The sequence below is a fragment of the Chaetura pelagica genome, unplaced genomic scaffold (assembly GCF_000747805.2).
Source record: "Chaetura pelagica isolate M959 unplaced genomic scaffold, ChaPel_1.0 scaffold76, whole genome shotgun sequence".
Taxonomy (NCBI): Eukaryota; Metazoa; Chordata; class Aves; order Apodiformes; family Apodidae; genus Chaetura; species Chaetura pelagica.
The window spans coordinates 9,675,409-9,699,635 of record NW_009970723.1 but is presented as its reverse complement, the minus strand read 5'-3'; the positions used below and the strand labels follow the sequence as shown (position 1 = coordinate 9,699,635).

At 36.1% G+C, this 24,227-nt stretch overlaps 1 protein-coding gene across 2 annotated transcripts in view; it reads right to left on the bottom strand.

The window, feature by feature from the left end:
- VPS13B (vacuolar protein sorting 13 homolog B (yeast)) overlaps window positions 1–24,227 on the bottom strand; it is a 429,191-nt gene that overhangs the window by 178,258 nt on the left and 226,706 nt on the right. The window contains exons 25-29 of one of the 2 annotated variants that reach the window (XM_010006448.1): window positions 11,465–11,636; window positions 10,314–10,428; window positions 8,773–8,832; window positions 5,997–6,412; window positions 1,601–1,712 (exon numbers count right to left, since the gene is read on the bottom strand). In XM_010006448.1, the coding sequence (XP_010004750.1) occupies window positions 1,601–1,712; window positions 5,997–6,412; window positions 8,773–8,832; window positions 10,314–10,428; window positions 11,465–11,636 (875 nt within the window). Of the gene's footprint in view, window positions 1–1,600; window positions 1,713–5,996; window positions 6,413–8,125; window positions 8,268–8,772; window positions 8,833–10,313; window positions 10,429–11,464; window positions 11,637–24,227 lie in introns of both variants that reach the window. The other variant, XM_010006447.1, reaches the window with a different exon arrangement.

The following is a 24,227-nucleotide window of genomic DNA, read 5'->3' as shown; positions in this document are numbered from 1 at the left end:
GCATCTCTCCTGTTGCTTACTCACTGGTTTGTAATGTGCATACAATGAACATTACACAGTCCCACTAGGTGACAGAAATGATCTTATGGAAGCTGGAACTTGCAGATTCTACTTCATGACAGTGGATTTTTCTGATAAATTTTTGGTTGCTGTGAGAAGAGTGGAAACTACTTTTGGTTCTGTAACTCTCAAAGCAGGTATCAGCCAGGAGTCTCCTAAGGCAGAGAAGGCAAAAGCAAGGAGAGCCTGTACAATTGCTGGGAAGATCTCTCTTGTCTTTGGGCACATTGAGAGTTGGATCAGGCCAAGCAGCTGTTGCTGGTGCCATGCTGTAAGGTTTCAAGCTCCATAATACAATAGATACAACACTCATTAAAAAGAGAACAAGAAGAAAAATAAGGAAAAAAAAAAAGGGGGGGGGGGGGGGGAGAAAAAAAAAAAAAAAAGAGAGAGAGAAAATAAATGTCCAAGGGGGGGGGGGGAAGAAAAGAAATAGAAAACAAATTAAAAAGGGAAACAGAAAAGGGAAAATGGAGGAAGAAGAAAAAGGAAAAAGTAAGAAAAAAAGGGGAAAAAAATGAAATAAATGGGGAAACAAGAATAAACTACTAAAACTAAGCTTACAAGCAAAAATGTAATTTAAATATTTCCACATGGAAATACGAAGAAAAAGTCTCTTACAACTTCTAAGTGGATCAGAAGAGAAACGGGAGATATTTAATGGTCTCCTAAAAATCGTAGTCTCAACAAAAAGTAAAACTTGCTGTCATTTTCTAGGCAGTAAATGTTTTACTGCTGGGAAAAGATTTTGATGTTTGTAATTTCTATTGAAGACCACTATGAAGTAGTTAAAAATATTGCCACATCTGAAAAACAGACCAACGGGAAGTATAAGACACTTGTTCATCTGTATTTCTGTGACTTTTCTCACTTGGTATTATTTGCAACCATACTTTAATGTCTGGCAACAGTGCCAACTCTACTAAGGATCATATATTACTTTTATCATGTTGATTACATATGTTCACCAGTTTTGCTGCCTATGTATGATTAGTGTGGTTTGCACATACTTAGTGACACAATCCAGAGCATAACATTTTCACAGAAAATGTGTTTACTGGGAAAGAGCTCCTTAGAAGTTTGTGTTCTTTCCAGCTTTGATCTACATGACATCAAGAATCCTACAGTCTGAATACATGTTTACCATTTATATTATTAAGATCTATCTCCTTCACACTATATGGCTACTGAGCACTTTCATAGTCACAAAAAATTTCCTTTTCTCTTAGGTGAACTCAGTAGTAGCTGAATAAAAGAAAGCCTCTTAAAATGTTCTCATCTGTGAGCTTAAACCTCGTAATGACTTGACATTTAAATTCTGTTATTCATCAGCACTTCACAGAACTCGATTTGTCTAAATGGATTTGAAAGCCCACAAGTGAAGAAAATCAGAAAAACCTGGTTTTGAATATCAAAAGATTTCATGTGAAAAGTATTTTTATAGACTGCATGTACCCGTTTTATAGATCAATTAACTTCTCTCAAAATAATTTTTTCTGAGACCATATATGCAAACCCAAACCCCTCTCCCAACACTTACTGATAAATGTCTTTTCTGAGCACAGCTCTGCTAAGAGGGTTGTCAGCCTGAGGAGCCATACATACAGATCCAATCTTGAGAACCAAAGTGTCTTCTTTAATTGCTGGATTAGCTGTAGTTAGGAGAAGAGAAAAGATGTGTTCGATTAAAAGTCAAATGCACATAGCGAAACCACTGAACAACTATTTCTTCAAACAATCTAAATAAGACTGTCTGCTAAGGATTCAGTTCTGTTCAGGAGCAACAACTAATGCAAAAAAAAAAAAAAGTCATAAAATCAATAGCACTGTTGTGACACATAAAACTGTTGTCATTTAATTTCCTCACAGAGTTTTATCACACATTTTATCACATTTTCTCTAATGCTTTTTTTTTTTTGTCCAAAATTATGTTGATGTCATGGTGAATAAGACACCATGCTTTGTAACTATATATACACAGGTTTGTATATATTTAAACAAATGTAAGAAATAACTGAGTTCACAGAAATTCTAGTATGATATTTTGAAAGAATTGTAGGGAACATCACAGTAAACATGCAGCAGAGTGGTAACACCAACTCTGAGACACACCCTTAAAAAGCCCCAACTATTTAAAAAGCAAAGTGAAATTCTTTAGTCCCCAAAGCAGAGTTTGGTTACAAGAACTAAGGTAGAAAAGTTAAATTGACAAAAAAAATCCTGTTTGTGACTAAATCAGAAACCATATTTTTAACTTTTGGATGAAAAAAATGAGTAAGGTGTTGCACTAAATATTAGAATTCCTGCCACTGTGCACTTGACATGGGATTTTTTAAAATGATACTCAGGTAAGAAAAACGAGTGAAGGTATTAATATACTTCAGATTGTAACTGCAACTTAATGAGTTACTGCTAAAAAATTTAATTTGTCTCACACTTAGCAAAGCAAAATAAACATAGGACTACTCTGCATGGTCTCTATTATGTAAGTGGGGTAGGATATTTTTTGAAGGCTGGGCATAGTTCTTTTATGTACAGTTTCCTGTAGATCAAGGAATTAAGTCAATCTTAAAATAGAAAGAATTACAGGCATTAAAATTTTCAGCTGGTTTCTAATGAGTGGTATAACCTGAGTCATAACTTAGGATGATGAATTTGTATCTCCATTCATTAACCCATGAATTCTCCCATTAGCTTTTCAAAATAAGGGAATAATATAGTAAACACAACCACAGTAATTATATATATTAAAAATAAATTTTTAAAAATTGGGAAAAATCTATACTACACAATACAAGTACAATCAAATTTCCAGACCGAAGAGCAATTATGTTGTTCACAATCTCATTTGATTTTACCCACTCATCTCAGTCTCCATTTTGCTGAGCTGAACGCATTATGCTTTTCTAATCTTTCCTTTAAAAGCTTCTTTTCCAGCACTTGATAAACATTTGTGGTGCTTTTCAGCACCCTCTCCAGTTTTATCAATACCCATTTTTACAATACATATCAAATTGGACGTGATATTCTATCATCTGCCATATGCAGAAGTACAGCTACTGCCCTTATTTCTTTTCACTCAGTCCACTGTGACCCTTAAGCTGTTTCCAGCCATTTTAAATTAATTTAACATTCCCACAGATATTGTATGTAATGTATTTCAATCAGAATACCATGAGACACAAAGTCAAACTCCTCAGAAAAGTCTAAGCACATAAAATCTTCGCAAACATTTTATCAGCTTGGAACTGTAACCATAATGAAGAATGGACAGCAGATGTGTTTAACAAGACTAATTTTTTATAAAACTGGATTTATTATAACAAATATGTTGTTCTTTATTGACTGAAGCCTGTACAATATTTTTTCCTTTATTTTCTCAGAGGGAGAGCAATAAAACTACCTGTCTTAATTTTATTTTAACATCACAATTTTCATTTTACCTTCAGCTGTCTAAAATATGCTCTTCTAAGGTGTGTTAAAAATTAGTCTCAGAAGACTAAGATCCCTGACCATGAGTTACTCAGTCAGTGATACTTACTCAGTGATATGAAACTGCTTAATGGTAAGCAAGGAGGATGTTACAGTCCATATGTTACAACAGACTTCAAAGTAGGGAGTCATGCTCATGTGACAAGTATATATCACTTCCAGAAACGCAGGACAAACGTTTATTCAGTATACCACCTTTTCTTTTCACTATCAACACATTTATCATGTCACGTCTAGTGATTCTTGATATTTCACTCCTAGTACACATTAAAAATAGTTCCTATTGTCCTCAAACCAGCCAGATGTGGATTATTCCCTGTTTTACCACTTCTTACAATTCTTTTTGCAGTTTACAATTTTTATTTATAGTGTTCTGCTACGCAGCTTTTCTTGTTTCTTTCGGTACATATTGCTTTTTATATTTATTTGTCTTTATCGCTACATAAGTGAGGGCTGCTGGCCAGAGCTTGAAACACCACCTGATGTATTAACAAATAGAACTCTGAGGGAAAGCAGCCTTGCTTGTTGCCTAGGATAACATGCTGCCCTCAAGTCCACCACAAGAAAAAAAAAGTTAATCTGGTGCCACTGCAAAACCCATGAAACTAAGATATTATAAAATTGTGTTGGTCTATTGATGCACATGTGTATGTAAATTCCTCAGGAGAAAAATAATTATTTTGATTATTTCACAGTGTTTGTGTACCACAGTTCATGGTGCAAGTTTGGTTTTGGACTGCACAAATAAAGAAGAGATTTGCTTTTCTTTATCTCTATATGTAAAGTCAAAATTACATGTGTTTTTTGTGGGGAGGATAATTTTGGTACCTATAACTAGGCCCAAGGTATGAACAACAGACAACTGACTAGAAGAGAAACTTGTTTTTCTTTTACTACAGTGATCACAACTTGAAATACCCAAATCTCATTAGAGTAAAGAGCTCTCTTAATCAATAGATGATGATGAGGTCTTACAGGGGCTTACCTCCATATTATGTAACACTTTTCTGACCTAGCACATCAGTAACATGGGTCATATTAAATCTTAATCCTTATTATTGCTTCTAAATTCTATTCTTGAAGACAATAAGCAGTAGAAGTGAGAAGTGATTTATTTCACATTCAGAAACAAATGAGAGAGAGTTTAGGAAAATCTGGAGTGAAAGTAGAATTGAAAGGAGAATGGTATGGATTTTCATAGGGATGATAGTTCAGAATTTTCCAGTGGAGGAGGTTAGCTGGCTTTCCTATTGATTTAGTAAAGCTAATCTTCAGAATTATTCTTTAAAAATATACGTAGTTTTCCTTTCTACATTAATGCCTTAACCACACCAATTCTGTTCTTTGCACGTATTTTCAAGTAAGGAATTGCAAGAAGACATGATTTTTGTAATTTCTTTTCAATGAAGTATACAGCTACAGAGCTACAAAAACATACTCTAAAAAAGAGACTTTCTTGACAGCATGCCCTAGAACTCTCTTCCAACCAGAATCACAAAATCTTTCTTGCCAACACAGCCAGTCTAATTTTATCTTCCCATGTTTTCATCATTCCCAGTTGGAAAATTGCAGAGGATGCTGGCAAAAAAATGACCTATGTAAATTATCACTGTCTTCACTTCTTGCAACTAGATTATGAGAAAAAATTAAATATCATACTCTTAGGATTACACTGTGTGCTATCATACATAATGGTAAAAAAGAAGCCCCATAGCTATAGGACTTGTGTAAACACATCATGATACCAATAAAATTTTTTATTATTATTTTTTTAATCTGTAAAAGAAGTGTTCGTGATAAACTGATCACACGTAAAAATATTTTATATATGAAGGGAAAAGAATTTTAAATGTTTTATCCCTAGGTCAAATTGCTATTTACTGTCATCTGAAAGAACAGTTTATGCTATCCGCACCTTTGCAAACACCTAGAAACCTCTTACCTAAGTGAGTCTGAACAGCTTCAACTAAGATTTACTAAATAAATGATCACCTTTATCATCTGTTGGTCAGCAATCACAAGGTACATTTTAATAACTTTCTCCCAACTGAACTAGAATATCTACCTGCTTTGCTACTGTATGGTTTTCTAGGTGCTGATTTCCACAAGAGCTAAGGCTCCCTGCTTACACTCCATTGCTGGAACAGGCATCTACGGAAGACTCAACCGCACCAGCATAATGAGAACTGACACAAGAAGTACCACTGCAGAATTGGGTTCTCTTTCCATAATTCTTGACCTATTTTTTTTTATAATCACATTTTTAATATAAACTTCCTAGATACTGGGAAAGCAAAGATCAAACAAATACCTAAAAACCTTGGCAGCAAATCTGCTGATGTTAGATGTTTCATAAATCTGCCCTTTAAAACTGAAGGCCCTAGTAATGGTCAGCAATTTAACTATGTTGGAGTATTTGTCTACAATAAAATAAAATACTCTACCTTCCGCAGTATGACGATCTTCCTCATTTTTGGGACAAAAGACTCTTATTACACCAGTGTTGATATAAATCAGAGGCAAGTTGCGGGAAGTTAAAGCGTGAGTCCTCATAGGTTGGCCTGGTGATTTTCTTTTCTCCTTTTGACTCCTCGGCAATCTGGCTTGAAAAATGCTTGCAATTGCATTAAGTAAAGGAAAACAGAGGACCACATCAAAGGCCTGAGCTGAGAGAAGGATCTCATGAAGAAAGTGAGGAGAACCATCAGTGTGACCTTCTGATAGTTTACGGAATGTTCTTCGTTCATTTCTTGATATCAGTTTGTGCCGGACATTTTTTGTCACAGCTTTGGTATAAGTGAGAGAAAGAAATCCATGCTGTTGGTGGGAGCCATCTAAAAGCTTTGCAGTTGTCTGTTTCAAGGAATAAAATAATAAATTAACTGCTGCAATAACATACACATGTAACATCCATCAACTACCATATTCTCTGTTAGTTAGGATGCTTAGGGCTTTAGATTTTCCAATAGCTTTTCATTGTCTCTGAATAATGGGAAAAAAAATTGTTTTTTTGAAATGAACAATTTATCCACAGTGTTTCCACACTTACTGTAGTATGTCAGCTAAGAATCAGAATGCTGAATTTTTTTTTTATTTTCATATTATGCTCTATGAAATTCAAATCAAATCAGCTAAAAAAAACCCCATATGTTCAAGAGTCTAACTTTACCAAATATTTTCTGATAATTTCTCACACAGTTAAATATTTTGATTTCTTCTTCACTTTAGACATGTTCCTCATGTTATTCCTTCTGTGTGTGCAAATACCACAGGTGAAAAAATAATGTTTGGGAGATGCATTAGCTTTGTTCCATCTAAACATAGCTGTATAAACCACCCACAGTCAACTAAATACTCCAAGAACTAAGATGGTTTTGCTTTCATCACCTCTGAGTACTTAAGAATAATAGTTGTACCACATGCTAAAACATGTTTGAAGACATATTGCCAGGTACTTCAGAAATAGCACATTCCTTCACTTGGAAGGACAGATTTGCTAGATACAGATGACAATCATATTTTTAGCTCCCAGAAGATGTACAGTACAATTTTCATGTTATCTTTAAAAATCTTTTGGTCCTACCTTGTTAGTGAGTGCAAAATGTCAAAATAATAACTAGAAAAATCATTATTTTAACAATGTAATAAGCAATTCTAAAAGATTATTTAAATGTTTGTTTTAATCACATGAGCACAGATGAAAGCAACTACATTTCACAAGTAGCTGTTTCATTCAGCATCTTACATTCTATTAAAAACAATTCAATGTAATTTAAACCTTGTTAACAGAAGAACATCTCTTTCTTAAAAAACAGGATACATAGCTTAATTGCTGAAAAACTGAAAGCTTTTATGATTAAGTGAATTAAAACAACTTAGCGAATTAATTTCATATAAGAACTGAAACAAACATAATAAGATAAAGTATTACCAATCAATACTATTGATGAAAATAAATAAGACCACACAGAACTTCCACTAAGATAAAAAGATTCTATACTGCCATGGTATTGTGAAAAGTATCTCACACTGAGAATCAGCAAGCAATGTTCCAAGAATTCAAAAGACAGACTCAAATATGAAATTATTAATTGTTGCATTATCATAACAAATACTTTTAGTAATTTTAAAGATTGCATAAAGATATACTGCAGTAATACTAAGTCTTTAAGTCCCTAAGTAAGTATCAGAATTACATGAACAAAATGCAACATTCAGTCCTGGCCTTGAAAGATTCGTTCTCTGAACATTACTGCATGTGTTTGCTTTTAATACAAATAAATTCCATTAACTTCAGTGCATTGCTATTATTTACCAGGCTGTGAACCATCAACCCTCATTCCCATATCTGCTAAAAATTACCGACAACTATTACTGAAGGGTAAGAGAGAAATAACATTGTATCATCAATGTAAGCAATAAATGTATTCCATTAAAAAAAAATACTGATTTAGATTACAAGAAACTAAAGCCATTTGAGCTATATATATTTTTTTTATTATTTTTTTTTTTACTCTAACTGGCATTTATTAATGAAAGTTCTGTAGTAAAGTATTTTAAGAGAGAGTCTTACAGAGGGAAAGAAGCCAGAGAAATTACTGAAAGGGTCCTGCTTGCTGATGGGTCGAACCAACAAGGTACGTCTGTTCAGCTTGTCCGTACAGGAAAGGAAGACACCTCCATATTGCCCCAGAGACCAAGAATCTTCCCCAAGGCTTGAAGTAATGAAGACAAAAAGGAAAAAAACAAATAAACATGCTAAACTTGCACAGTTCTATGTAACTGCAAAATAAAGCCTATGCCACATCTTTTCCTAAAAGACTGAAATTCAATCAGATCAAGTAAAGAAATGGCTACAAATAAAGAAACAGTGTAAAATGTTATGTGAAAGATCAACTTACAGCAAGAGGTTAAGACACATTAGAATACAAGTATAATAAAATCCTGCATTTTACTTACCCCTGGATTTTGAACAGATACCTTTATTAGAACTGGGAGAATGGTTACCAGAACCAAGAAATGGGAACAAAAAGCTGTACTCATATATGTTACAAAATCCTAGTATTATTTAGAAAAAAATGAGCTATTAAGCATTAAAATGTGCTTTCTACTACAGTTCTTGTAATAGTTCTTTTTTATTATAAATTAAAAAAATATGTGTTGCTCAAGAGGAGTTATTCAGGTAAACACCTTAGTTAACTAAAGAAATCTCACCAAAAGTTTTCTCTGCATTGTAGGAATATTCCTTCAAAATGTCCAGACTGCCAGGAATGTCTCCCCCTGGCCTGAAAGAAAGAACCTTATCTATTCTTTGCTTTTGGTTTTAGTCCAGAGAGTAAAAGATAACACTAACAATTTTGTGAAGTGGAATAAGTTGTTGTTTGTTTTTTTTTAAAGCCTCAGAATAACTTTAGCAAACAAAAATACCCTGAAGTTGAAAATATTCCTAATGGAAGATCAGGCTCCTGGGAGTGAAGCTCTGAAGATCTCTCGAGCTTTCCATAGAATCTGGAGATGTAGAAGCTTGTGAAGAGCACCTAGCTCCTGGGATTCCAAAGCATCATGACTTGAATTAAAAATATTTTGAAAAATACAGTACAAATTTTGATTATCAAATATTACAATATATACAAACAATAACTGCATTTGTATCATATGCAAAAGAACAAAGACTCAGAAATGTTGGTAACTTTGCTAACTTGATACTAACTCTCCTCCCTGTTTTACACAGGAACAAGTGGCCAGTAAGACCTTGCAGACATTGCCTCTTAACTTAAAATGATTCATGCTTCTAATTTTTTTTATTTTTCTTCAATGGCAAAAACCTTTCTGAAGCTTTTGACTTTTGGCATTTCTTCCTCTCAGGGGGTAACACAACAAGTATTCTCTTTTAATTTCTGTCTCCCATAGCAGAATCCGTTGATCTGTTATGGCAAACATTAACCCAGCTGATCAAAGACTACACAGGCTTTCCCTTATTCTGTCAAAATGTGTTTGCCCCTGGCCAATGAACACACCAGCTTCTTTAAAGAACCATCAATCTGGGTGCCAAACACATGAAGACTCATTGCTGCAGCAAACTATTCAACTAACTAGACTTGCTAAAGCTGCAAAACATACAGTAGGCCTAACTGCTTCCTCTAAATATGCATAATATTGATCATAGAATTATTTGGGTTGGAAGGAACATAGAAGATAATCTACTTCCAGTCCTCCTGCCATTGGCAGACACCCTTCACTAAACCAGGTTGCTGAAAACCCCATCCAGTCTGTCCTTGAACACTTCCAGGGAGGGGGTATCCACAGTCTCCCTGGGCAATCTGTTAGTGTCTCAGCACTCTCACACTAAAGAATTTATTCATATACTGGTTGAAATCAATTACCAAAATTTTACTTGGAAGTGTTTGCATCACACTGTGCTGTGTCACACAGATAATCAGCTCAGCTCCCTGCATTACAGTGTTAATAGGCAACAGCAAAAGAAACAATTCCATTTCTTAGAAAATTTCTTTTTTAATATCGAAGAGTATGGCACCATAATTCATTAAATATTGGCACTTGCTGACACATCATGAAGCAATATTTAAGGAACTTCCCATACAAAAGTTCAGCTAAAATCAATTATTTTTGTCTAATGGACCAACAGAGTAGTAAGTGCGAAAAAACACTCTCTCATAGTTCAATTAAGAATTCAAGTAAGAATTAAAAAAACCCCACACCTTATTTCACCCTGAAATTAAAGAAGAACAGCTAGGAAATACCTGTTTCTGTAATGGTCAACATTGAAGCTTTCTATTTTGCATTTGATTTTGGTATAGACATCCTGCATATCCACTGAGGCACTAAGATCTTCTAATTCACTGACAACACAAACTTCTGCAATAGCCAGAGAAAATAAAAGATATTAGTTATTAATCCAAAATTTTGTAGTTTTCATATACGAGACACTACATTTTGTAAACAGAATGATTCTACTTCTACTCAGATGTTTTTATAAAGCACTTTTTGTTTCAAGTGTCACACAGATAGGAAACAGAAAAAAAATGCTAGAATCCAAACCTTTTCCTACAAATGTGTAGAGACTTATATATGGGATTTTTAGTTCAGGTGTTAATAGTATAATTTGTGAAAAAAATGTAACAAATATTTGTGAAAATATTTACTCTAACAATATATTATTTTTCCTATGCAATTAGATTTTTAAAATAAAAGGTTTGAGTACTTATCTTTGAAAATAAGCTTTAATCATTAGTCAATCAATTATTTTTTCACATTTCTATGAGTAACGATGTTAATTGCTAAGCAGCAATTTCCTAACAAAAAAAAAAACTTGGAAGTCTTGCAGTACATTTATAGAATCTAAGTTCCTTTCAAGCAATTACTGTCTGGATGATAGCCCAACATTAATCTCAAGGAAAAAAAGAGAAGCTGTGTACCACACATATTTCTTTTTTCAAAACAGAATTTGAAACTTCTAAGTTGAACTTAATGGTAAACTTTGTATGTCTTTAAGGATTATACTACGATGATTATGTTAAATTTAAATTTTATACTATCAATACAAAACTATATATCTATACATGGGCATCCAGAAAACAGTACTAAATCATATAAAAATGAAACATGATTGCTTCTAAGGCAATAAATGCAACACACTTAGGTAAAATAACTAACTTTCAATTTAATATAATGATTTTTCCACAGAGGGGGACGTTTATGCAAAGAACAACACAGAACACTGACTACATGCACTAACCTAACTGCAGCCTGTTGCTGTAGTATAAAATACAGATCAAACACATTATTTTTGTATTAGAATATTTAGTATTATCAATTAATCCTCTGAATAGATAATACTGAGCTGTAATGTGTGGAATTTAAAACAGTTTATTAGTAGAAAAATGCTGAATACCTGTGTTATTATTTCTAGGATCAGGAGCAAACAATTTAATAGTAATTTTTGGCAACATCCACTGCATCCATAGGCTGACACGTCCACTTGAGATTCCAATATTACTTGTGGTTTGTTCCAATGTAATGGAGTCTGAAAATGGAGAATCGTCACCACCTTGAAGAGAATCACCCTATGAAACAAATGAGGGGGAAAAAAAAAGTATTGGTTTTTTACTATTTCTCTCTTTTCTTCTGTAGGCTGATGCACATGCTTAAACTACAAAAATACAAACTCATTAATAATAAATTTTAATTAAGCCATTCTTTAACATCAGGAAAAAAATAAACAAAATATATTCCTCTTTTCTTAGGTAGACATAATAGATTTTGGCAAAGATCACATGGTAAAACTGTAAGGCTCATGACTTAGTTCCACTTGGCATAGCGAGCTTTCCTCATTAACTCTATACTAATGAAACACCATCATCAATGCAAAAGCATAGGCTGTTAGGAATACTCTGAAATGCAATGGGAAAGGGGACAAGCAGGCCTGTGCATATCTCAAAGGCAAAGGAAGAAAGAGTTGTTGGAGGTGTCAAAAGAAGTCACCCAGTATGGCCATAATGCTTCTATACTACATACATACTGGGTTTGAGGTTTTTTTCCCCCTTCTTCTATGTGCTTCCCTGTAACTGCTTTGGAAAATGATTTCACAAAACAATAGTTTTTTGTAAGAATTGGAAACATTCTAGTTGCCACTTTGAAAATGTTTCTGTTGTTTAAAAAAGGTGATTATATCTCACAATATTCTTAAATATATGATATATTAACAAATGAGCTTTTAAAAGCTTCGTACCATCAATAACTTCCAGTCATTCGCTAAAACATTAAGGGCTCAACAAAGAAGACTCAAAGGTTAATATGTTTTAGAGAGAAAGTCTTACAGGGAGAAGCTGAGGCAGCTGGCATTGTTTAGCCTGGAGAAGACTCAGGGGAGACCTTATCACTCTCTTCAACTACCTGAAGTGAGGCTGTAGTCAGGTGGGGGCTGGGCTCTTTTTCCAGGCAACTAGCAACAAGACAAGAGGGCCTGGTCTCAAGCTTTTCCAGGGGAGGTTTAGGTTGGATATTAGGAAGTACTTCCTCACAGAAAGGGCAATTAGACATCGGAATGGACTTCCCAGGGAAGTGGTGGAGGCACCATCCCTGGATGTGTTCAAGGAAAAGCTGGATGTGGCACTTAGTGCCATGGTCTAGCCAATGTGGCAGTGTTAGTTCATAGGCTGGACTTGATGATCTTAAAGGTCTTTTCCAGCCTTGGTGATTCAGTGAGTCTTTGTTTTTGGGAAAAGGACATGACAAATGAAAGCTATACTGAAAATCCGATTACACAGGCTTCTCAGAGCACTGCAGGCATGTTCTGATAATTCTTAATGGCACAATTAAAATATTTTCCATCCACAAGACTTCGTTTTGCTCCTTAACTAGAACTTACTGCCTCCAAAAAGGAAAGGAAAGACGTAAACATATAAATTCATATCAGTTCCCAGTGTTTACAGCCTATCAAACTGAAAGTAATGGACACATAAGTCACTAAAGTCAACCATAAACCCTTAAAAATTCACTATCTTCACGTGCAACCCCAAGTGTTACAAGTTTTCTTCATTGTTCAAGCACAAAAGGAAAGGAACAGGGTATTGTCACTTTGACCCACTAAGATCACTGAATACCTGAAGTCTTAACTTTAAGTGAATGCTTTGGGGATTATGGTTTGGTAAATTATTGTGAACAACATGTTAGGGAATTTTGAGATTCATCTAATGACTGAGATGATTTATATGGAAGACATCTTGGAATCACTGTCTCCAGGCCTCCAACACGACCCTACTCCCTTAATCACAACCCTCTGTCACACAGGCAGCTCTCAATCCACCTCACTGTCCACTCTTCTAGCCCACACTCCCTCAGTTTCTTAATGAGGATGCTATGGGAGACAGAGTCAAAAGCCTTGCTGAAGTCAAGGCAGATGACTGCTGCTGCTCACCCCTCATCCAGGCAAGCAATTATGTCATCACAGGAGGCAATCTGGTCAAGCACCATTTACCCTGGTTGACCAGTCTAAACATGAGACTGTAATACCTGGATCAGTTTAACAGATACAGTATGAAGTACTGAAATGACAATTATGATTTAATTCACCTTCAATTATCTGTGGTGATGGCAGCTTTATGTTAACCAAAATGCATGAAAGAAAACAGGTATCTTTATATTTATTTATTTATTCTTGCTTACAACTCTGAACAGACTACCTCTAGAGCCACAGGTGACCACCTTTTGAAAATCTGTTGGGCTCCAGAGATGCAAAAAGTAATCTGATATTAATATCAGGTTTCTTAGTGAAGTATATATGCACTTCAATCTAATCTCACTCTTGAAAACAAAAGAAAGGAAAAATATCAGGCCATAGCTCAAGTAAGACAAATCTTCAAGCTAAGTACTGATGGAGGAAGATGGCATATAGCACTGTAATGCTCACTCCATGGTGAAATTACACAATTCAAAAAGAAAAGAAATATCCTGCTCTCATCAACTAAGTTTAAGAAAAATCCGCAATATTTCTATAACATTACATACAACTATAAACTTGTGGAATTTTTAAAAATATCAATCATCACTATATTTAGAAACAACTGAAAGGTTCTAAACTGTCACTAAGTTGTCAGTGTTCTTCAATCAGTAACAACTAGTTTCTAAACAAAATGGGCAAAAGAACCTACGCAAGGCTAATTTTTTATTATTTTTTTTTTTAAAATCAGCTACAGATGCTGCCTCCTCTCCCTTCCTGCTTCCCTCTTTTCCCCCTTCCTCTTTTGAACATTTATCCTCCATTATGTTCTCATTCAGCAAACTTCCTTACACAAAAACACCTTGAAACCCTCTCCAACCTATGGACTTAACATGACCCTCCTGCTTTTATCATTTGTTTACTCTTTCTTTTCCTATTTTTCTCTTACATTGACTGCAAATGCAAATGATTTAACATAGCAGGGTCTATGTTCTGCTGTATATCTAACAATATTTAATGTCTACCCACAGTCAGACATCTAATTAGAGAAACAGTTCATTTAACTAAGATGCATCTAAGTCCAAAGTAAGTGTGACACAGAAGATGCATGGCACCCAGCAAGGTGAAAAAAAAAAAGGTAAAACCTTCTAAATAACATGTTCAGGGCTGAGGTTAACTCCTTTCTGTTAAACTGATTCATATTTGCTACTTCCTTATCCAGCAAAATCCTTCCTACCTCTTGCCAGACCTTTTTGTCCAGAGACTCCTGTCTCCCAAGTACTGTTTACTAACCATGCCTCTACAAGACATTTACTACTTTCTTCACAAAGAACTCTAATCTCTCCAGTGCCACTTAATTGCCCTACAAGGTAGCACTGACAGCAACAGGGAAGTAGGTATCTTGTCGGCACTGTAAGCAAAACTCAACTGTGCTTCTTCAAGAATGCCACCACTTGTCCTGGGAATGGAAAAGTATGGGGAAGGAAGGAAAACTGGGAAACTGCCTTGGAGAATGTCAGGCATGAAGTCTCCCAGCAAATGAAAGGATGTAGGTAGAGTAGCCTCTTCTCCAGTGCTAACCAGTGTTAATCATTATCGCTTCTCCTAAAATTGCAAGCTCTACCGCTGGCAGAGCAGCACAAGCCAGGAGGCAACAACCACCCAGCCATTTTGACATCCTCTGTCTATCCCTGCCCCTTCTCTTAAAACACTTGCCTGGCTCCCCTCCAACCATCTACTCTGCCTACTTGCAAAGCCATAAAAAGCAGGGGCAAAAATGTATCCTTCCAGATGGAAAGGAGACTATACTTTGAGAACCCTGTCTCCTTTTTTTAATGAGTTTTCACTCACAAAGTCCTAATTCTGGCATCAGAATAGCCTCACTCTATTTCATGACTTGCAATTTCATGCCATCAACATGGCATTACTTTCAGCCTTTCAATTTCAGCCAATAAATTCCTTTATTCTTCCTGTTTCTTTTGTATAACTCATCCAAACAGTTCTTTGACACCCTAACAGACACACCTTCATAACCTGCCTTCAAATGATACCTCTAAAAGATGATGCTTCTGTGTGGGAGCTTCATTGTGTCTGGGATGCCTATTCTCATCAAACCTCACACACTAGACATATTGGAGTCAACAGAACTTTGGAATAGGGGATCCCAGCAGATGGATTTCACCACATATCAAGAAATGGAAGCCTTTTTTAAGAGCTGGAGCATTTTTAAAGTTCTTTTTGTACTGTAGACACTTTATTTGTCAAATGGCAACTTACAAACTGTGATGGAGGTAGTGGGAAAGAGACAGTCTTCTCATACTCCATACACACCCTCACTCTCCCACTGGACATGTTCCAAAATTATTTTCATATGAAAATCAATTTTGTTCTAAAATTTTGGCAGTTCTCTACAATTCTGATAGTTAGAATAAAACAATAGTAAATTAAAGTTGCTCAGTTAACAGGAAATACATACTGCCATCATGGCAAGTTTTGAATTTTATCATTGGGTTCTTTTATTTTCAAAATTTAGAGTTTTCACGTTTCGTGCATTTTGCTAATAGATTATTTTATTTTTTTTGGCAGAGAGCTGTTTTTTTTAGTGGTTTGAGAATCTCAATAACTTTGTTCTGCAGAAAACTGAGGCTATCATTTTGCCACACTTTCATTTGAGCTTGTTTTTCTGAAGATATTAAATTATGTACGATGCTTCTCAGAGAGTCAGCCAGTTGATAATTTTGGCACAAGGTTACTTATAACAGTATTTCTGAGATTCCTGAAGAACTAAATTTATTTAGCATAACCCTGGACATATATAAAAAGCTAATTAACCCACAAATGTGCATTCAAATTCAAAAACAGGAAACCCTAAATTTTAGGGAAGGGAATGTGGCCTCTACCAGCTTCCAAGCCTGTTGTACCTATGAGGTTTACAAAGAAACAAGTTACAGGTACAGGCCCAAAAGTTTCATTAGAAATTCCTCCTAAGTACAAATTGGAATAGGCTGTATATCTGATATGCTATAAGCAAAAGATACACAGGTGAGGAAAGAGGCCAAGAAGCTCAGTTTTACTATTACTGGAGCTAAACTGCTGAAATAATTCCAATATAATTTGTGCTTATGCTTGTCTGATTTGCATGTTTCTCACACTTTCATTTATGTAGGATGTCAGGTGGTTTTATTAAATCCTATTTAAACTGGGTAGCACACAATTGCACAGCTGTAGAACAAACCTTCATTTAGTCAATGCACAAGTAAGGCCTACACATTGAAAAACAGTCCTTGAATTTCTAGGAATTAAATAGAGGATGTCTATGTAAAACAATGTTAGTAATACAGGAATTGTGAACTTCTGGACACAGCCACAGGCACAATACGCTGAGGGTCAGTCGGACACCTGGACCTGCAATTGCTAGGGCTGTGGAACTTGTTCTATCACAAGGCCTTCAAGTTCTAACCAGGGCCTCAACTCACTTGTCCGTAGCTTTGAACTGCAATACTGTATGTACATGGGTTATCATATTCCCATCCAGTATTCCAGGTCACTTGCATGTACTAATGCTTGGACAAGCTAGCTTGATGGTATAGCTAAAGCTCTATTAATCTGAAACTTTCAGTGATAACCTCTTCTGTTGGCAGCTGCAGAGCTTATCAACAGACATCCCCAGCTGCTCAACATCATGTCCCAGTCAAAGCTTACTGGCTCCACCCATCCCCTACTTCAACAGTTCAATGTGAACATACCATCTAAATTTTTGCTGCCATTCAAATGTAAGTAAACAGATGAATTGGCCCTTTCTCTTTCTCAGTGGCAAAAGCACTGCAGATGCTCCTCTGAAGGCAGATGTTTATGGATATCCTTTGGGGGGCAAACAATGAAATGACTGTATTTCTTAGACTTCTGTCAATGGTACTGTACCCAGGAACACTGGGCGGAGTCACTGCTCTGCAGTAGCAGATGCTTTTAAAATAAATAAATAAATAAATAGGTAAATGAATAAATAAATTAATTAAATAAACCCTTGAATTCTTAGAAGATTTTTGCAGTGGAAAACTAAGAGACTGAAGTGAGAAGAGACTCTGTGCTCTTGTTTCTCATGCAGTTTCAATTTTCATTTTGGATTTTCAGCACCCAGCGTGGTATTGTTAAATATGTTTATGCATTAATTTTCTGCTCTGTTTCCAGAGCTACAGAGAAATCAAGCCAGAGTCAGAAACCCTGAACTATTTTCCCACAACTTCTCATGCCAAGTCCTAAAATATACAATTTAATCCTTTCACCAATTGTTGCAAATTGACCAATATTCTGAGTTTATTTTCTTAGCAGAATTTATCTTTGTTCATCAGGAAGATCCAAACATATGAGGCCTTCATCCTTGGCCTGCCTAAAGCTCAGGGTTGATCACAGTTTGGCCACACTAATGCTATGCCTTATCAAAATAACTTCTGCATTCTTGCTCAATCACTGAGTTTCCCTAAGGACTAAACACTTCTACCACTGTTTGTACTTAAGTAAACAGTAACAAGTGGCCAGTTGTAGTCTGTACTACCTTTGCTTTTGCTGTTCCAAAGGAGGGACAGTAAAAATGATTAACTGTTTCCAGCCCTCCGGTACTTAAGCCTCTCACTCATCTTTCCCTGTCTTACCACCACCCAGACTAAAATACAGTAAGCAAGGTATCTTTATCCACAGAGGACTGTGGTGCTCACCATCAACTTGTCAGCATGAAAAGAATTACATACAGCTTAAAATATAAATCATCCACAGATCACATAAACAATTACTCCTTTTGCTGTTTAATATAAACAGTTGTGAGAGTTTGCTTTCTTCCAATTCATTTATAGCAAGTCCACTGCAGCTGAAAGAAGCTTTAAAAATAATCATTTGTCTCCCACAGAACAAAACATATTAACTGTAAAATCTCTAAACTTGAAAAAGCCCTATACTTAGGGAAAGAAAGTATTTTTGTTTGACAGAGTACAAGATCTAAAAATAGAGGAACATACTAAAAAAATACAAGCTCTGAAAAAATGCAAACTTTTGAAAAATCTCCAGAAGTCAAATCTGTAGAAATATATGTTATTGTTTAGTTACTCTAAATACATTGTTACTGCTTATCAGCAATAATGACTATAAAATATATAGCTGCAAGGTGAAACTGTGGCTGATGCACTCAATTTTTGTCTTACCTTGTCAATTTCTTTCATAAAAAACTTGACTGCTACAGTAGTCTGAAAACAAGTTAAAATCTTCAAAGGCAGGATGGTATTTTCCACATCAAACAACACAGACCCAGATTTGTTCCCACTGACTTTTTTGTGAGTAACATGAGGCCAGTAGTAAGTACCTTCAAATTTCTGAAGACTAAAACATGCAATTCTAAGTAATGCCAGCAATACTAGCATTTTAGAGAATGTAAAGATGTTATGTACACAGTATTTAAAGATATGAATATAAGAGTATTTTTCTATTCCTCCACGTATTTGTAATTTGTCTTTAGACCTGCCAGTATCAAAACAGGAATCAAACAAGGTTTTGCTGGTGTTAGATCTCCTGACTAGTGAGTGCCTGCACTGTAACTGCCTCATCTGCTTTTATTGCTCCCTTGATGGAAATTCTAACTCTGTGGAAAGAGAAAGGGGTGGTCAAGTTCCAGCAAAACCACAGACAGGGGTAAATCAGACTCAGGAAAATGGTGGAATGCTGCTCCAGTCTTTTGAATTGCCTCCCCAAAGCTGTCTCCACCTTTCCCCTCTACCATTCACTGAAAGCATGCCTTTTCAGTCATTTTCTGACTTCATGCAGTACCACTTATTCTTAGTTGGTTAACTTTCCTGACACCCCAGGTCCTACAATCACCGTTCCTGTGAGGTATTATTTTGCTTTCCTGCCTCCAGCCACCTCTAATCCCTCTTCATGGCTCAGCTTGTCTACAGCAGTACTTGAACACCATGACATACGACTCTGACAAGCATTAGGTTGCTATAATGTTTCCTACCCTGCTTCTACATGTTTTGAAATTAAAATTATTTCTTCAAAAGGTACCTGGAAAAATATTCAGCCCTCAAATGTACTTTGGTGCAAGACAATGCAATTGGGCTTTAAAATACTTATTCAGATTTCACTAATAAGGCTTCTGCGAATAAATGAGGTTTCCAGATTAAAAAGATTTATGCCCAAGATAGATGTTGTATACAATGAGCCATACTTGGATAGACTATGGAGGACTATGTCTTCACCCAGAAGAAAAATTTGGCTTCACTGAAAATAGTGTGGTGCAACAAACTGACATCTGCAGCCCATTAGGCAATTTGACAGGTAGAAATAGCTGCTGTACTTCACAGCAGACAAAAATAGAAAAAAATATAAATCTGACTACATTTCTTGTCTATGAGGCCTGTTGACTTTGCTTGCTGTTGGGGCTGAGAAACAGCTGTATAGCTCTCTGCATAGATGTCACTCAGATGCATCTCTACTAGGGTTCGGTGCGTATTTGAACATACTAAGGGGTTATTTTTCTTCAAATAAAATTTATATTGTATGGACTATAACTAAGGCACTCAGCAGACTGAAGTAGCTCGAAGTAGCAGCAAGAAACAGCAGAAGTTACCAGATGCTCTCTCTCATCTTCACATCCTACCCTCTTCAAATGAAGGAGAACTAAAATTTCATGATCACACTATCGACAGTTAGGTATAGTGATAGCAATTAAGATAGCAAAGGCAAACTGGGAAACTAAGTGATTAGCTGCTCTCAAAGAGCAAACAGCTTTCATTGGTGAAAATGAATGAGGGAGAATATTCCTTAAATAATTTTTCAATGCATATATTTTTTTAAATATCAACAGTCATTACCTCAAAGAACACGACAAAAAACACGTCATCATGAGACACTGAAACAGGCTGCCCAGGGAGGTTGTGGATGCCCTCTCCCCAGAAGTGTTCAAAGGCCACATTGGATGGGGCTTGGAGCAACCTGGTCTAGTGGGATGTGTCCCTGCCCATGATCTTTAAGGTCCCTTCCAATCCCTAGCCATTCTGTAATTCTATGATACCAGGATACATGTTGAATAAGTTCAGCAACAGCCACCAACCACAGAAGAGAAATGTGTTATGGAGATACTTCCAACATTTAAGGTACAAATTACTTATTTTATATTGTCTAAAATACTCTATTACAAATGTGAGAAGAAAAGATGTTTGCTTTTACTATTTCTCACTTGTTGGCCAAGTGTGAATCTCCTGCCTCTTTCCCATTCCCACCCCAAACAGTATTACAAAATTCACAGACATCAGGACTGTGCGTAGTCTCAGGAGCAATGTTCTTAATGACTTTACACATGGTGATTAAAAAAATTCATTGTAGAGCTTCAAAACACTTTTATCTTTACTGATGGCCACTAAAAGAATAAAAATAAAAAAAAATCAGGTAAAGCCATGACTACATTTACTTAAAATGGTGGTAGAGTGATTAAGATAATTTTCCCTACGACTTAATGGGAATCTGTTTGGAAAATGTGACTTTGTATAATCTTGGTCATCAGACTAGGTGATTCACCTCACTCCAACTAGTAGGTTGATGTAAAATTTGTCCTAAGAGGGAAAGGATAATAGCTTTTTTTTTTTAAGTTTGTTTTGTTTTAAACCTCAGACTTTATATACAAGAAAGCACTAGGACAAGACAACTGACGTTATATCCCATAACAACCAAATAATTTAGATGAATCCTCCACTGGCTATTTGGTCCTTTTTGCCTTACAGTGCCATTAACTTTTTTCAAGGTATCACAAGCCCAATATCAAATAGCACAAGCCAAATACCACAAATTCAAATACTCCATTTTTGTAGCTACTAGTCTTACAGGAATCTAAGCTGTGGCCTGATTTCCTATGCCAAAGATTCTCTCCAAGTATTTTTTTTCAACCACAGTAATTCTAAACCTTCACTTCTCTCTCTCTTTTTTTTTTTTAACATTAATTAAAACCCTTGTACACCCTACATACTATTTGGATTTTAATCACCTCAACACACCTAATATTCCCAGCCAGTTTATCAGAAATAGGAATAGGATTTTCCTCAGTTGCTGAGCCCAAAGTATTACCCTTCTGCTTAAATGATTCTGTGACTCTTTCAAACTAGCTTTCTAATTTTCAGTTCTCACTGCCTGACAAAAAACTTCTTACGATCTCAAATCCCACCTCACTGTGTCTGCTAAATAACTGACACCTGTCTCAGAAGGCTTTTCTATCTGTGCACTTCTATGTCCCTTGTGCTGCCTTTTTCTTCTTCACTGCCTTCCTATCCCAGCCACAGACAGAATGAGAGCTCTGAACAGAGATGATGGATAGGAGCTCTATTCGTCAATCTTTCAGTCAGATGAACTATGTCTTCATGCAAATGTTTTATTCTGTACCTTTCTTTCGTCTTCCATATCTTTAATAACATCCCCAGAACACGGTCATTTCTTAAAATCCATTTATCCTTTCTAAACACAATGATACATTCCTTTCAAAGCAGTTTTCAAATCTCAATTGTAAAGTGCTATGTCAACTTCAAGTCCCCTATTGTGAAAAAATTCAATATTAATCCCATATGTTCTAATAGAACTTTCTAACAAGATTTAAACTATGGTCTTAGCTTCAGAGTGGGAAACACTGAACGCAAATTCTAACATTGTCCTCTGTTGGCTAATTCACCAAATTTCATTTAGGTCAGGAGAAAATTTATTTAGGTAGTGCATAACATTTGTTGAGAATGGGAAGAAAATTAAATAAATTATGAATAACATTTTGCAAAGGGATAGGATATAAAGACTGAACTTGGACCCATATTACCAAAATAATCTTGGTCGCATATGGATTAAAATAATTACTGAATCAGTTTCAAATAATGCTCCAAGTACAGCATGTACTTCAAATACTACTGTCCATACGGAGGGTAATAAACAAATCATTATTTATAAAGGGAAAGGGATCTACTTGAGAGAGTCCAAAAGAGGGCTATGAGGACGATTAAGGGACTGGAACACCTGCCTTAGCAGGAAAGGCTAAGAGATCTGGGGTTTTTCAGTCTAGGGAAGAGAAGGCTGAGGGGAGATCTAATTAATGTCTATAAATACATAATGGCTGGGTGTCAAGAAGGCAGAGACAACCTCTTCTCACTTGTGTACTGTGACAGGATGAAGGGCAATGGACTCAAACTTGAGCACTGGAAGTTCAACCTCCACAGAAGGAAGAACTTCTTTACTGTGAGGGCTACAGAGCACTGGAACAGGCACCCCAAAGAGGTTGTCGAGTCTCTGAAGAATTTCAAGACCTGTCTGGATGCCTTTCTGAGTGATCTCCCCTAGTTTTTGTTTGTTTGTTTGTTTATTTTTCCTTTGGTTCTTCTCTGGTAGGGGGGTTGGACTCGATGAACTACAGAGGTCCCTTCCAATCCCTAATATTCTGTGATTCTGTGAAAGCTGGTGGTTCCAGATTTTAATGAGAAAGGGATTTGATGGGAGCAGGTGGAAAAATACTATTTTTGTCACCATATTGTTTTCTTACTATTATTGCTTACCTTCAATTCTGTATCCATGACAAAAAAAAATTTGTTGGGACCCCAAACACATAGAAACACACCAAAACCAAGGCCAATCAAATGATCTAGAAACATTTTAGTCAAACAACTTAAGAACTGAAACTCTAACTCGAACAGGTTTTAATGACAGTTACCTCTGTGTGTGTGCGTGTGTGAGATGCATATAAAAAGTAACCCCTAGCAATCACCATTTCATTTTCTCCAAACACAGTAAATAATATAAAACATACATAGGGTTAAAGAAATCCTGGCCAAATGTTGTTGAATATATAATTGCACTCGGTGTTCTAATTTCTGTATATTTGCCTGTGCTCCAGACTGTTCTACAAGGTGCCCCCAAAATTGTGGTGTTTATCCTGAGACTTAAACCCAGTCTCTCAGTACAGTCTCCTTACATTCTAATAGTTTTATGTTAAGAATGAAGTACTGCATAGGCCTGATATACCATTGGTATACCTTCAACTCATCCTATGCATTTTTGGCTCTCCCCTGCAGCACAAACAAGACTAACTAGTGAGCCCGAAAGGGGCACTACGAAAATTACAAATACAAGGCCTATTCAGTTGCACAGCCTTCTGTGACCACCTATTCTACTCTGTATCAGCTGTCTGGCAACCCGTAGCTAATGATACTCAAGGATGAGGTTTAACACCATATTCATGCTGATAAAAGAATTGCCCCTTTTCCTCAGTATGGCAGAGAAGCAGAACTCCTTCCCCTGGCTCAAAATAATATTGTACAGTCTTAGGCACATACAGACATAAAGATCAGGTACTGGACTGCTCCAGTCAGTTGCACAGTGCTGTAAATTAAGGAAGCAGAAATACATTAAACCAATTAGCCAATCTTTCTTACATTTGAAGCTGCATACCCCAATTCTCATGTGATTGAGTTACAAAACCACTCCTGAGATGTGGGACAGCTGGTAGAGGGGGAGGAACTGAGCTCCAGAAGTAGTTCATAGATGGAAGGTAAAAATGGCTGGATGGACTTGAGGTGAGCATACAGTTCAGTGACCTGCAATGCCAACCTTGGCAGCCTTCACTGCCCCTGTACTCCTCCTGGTTGCCAATACAGTCTACACACAGTAGCTCTCAGCTGATTCAGGCATCATAGCATCAGGCTGACTGCTG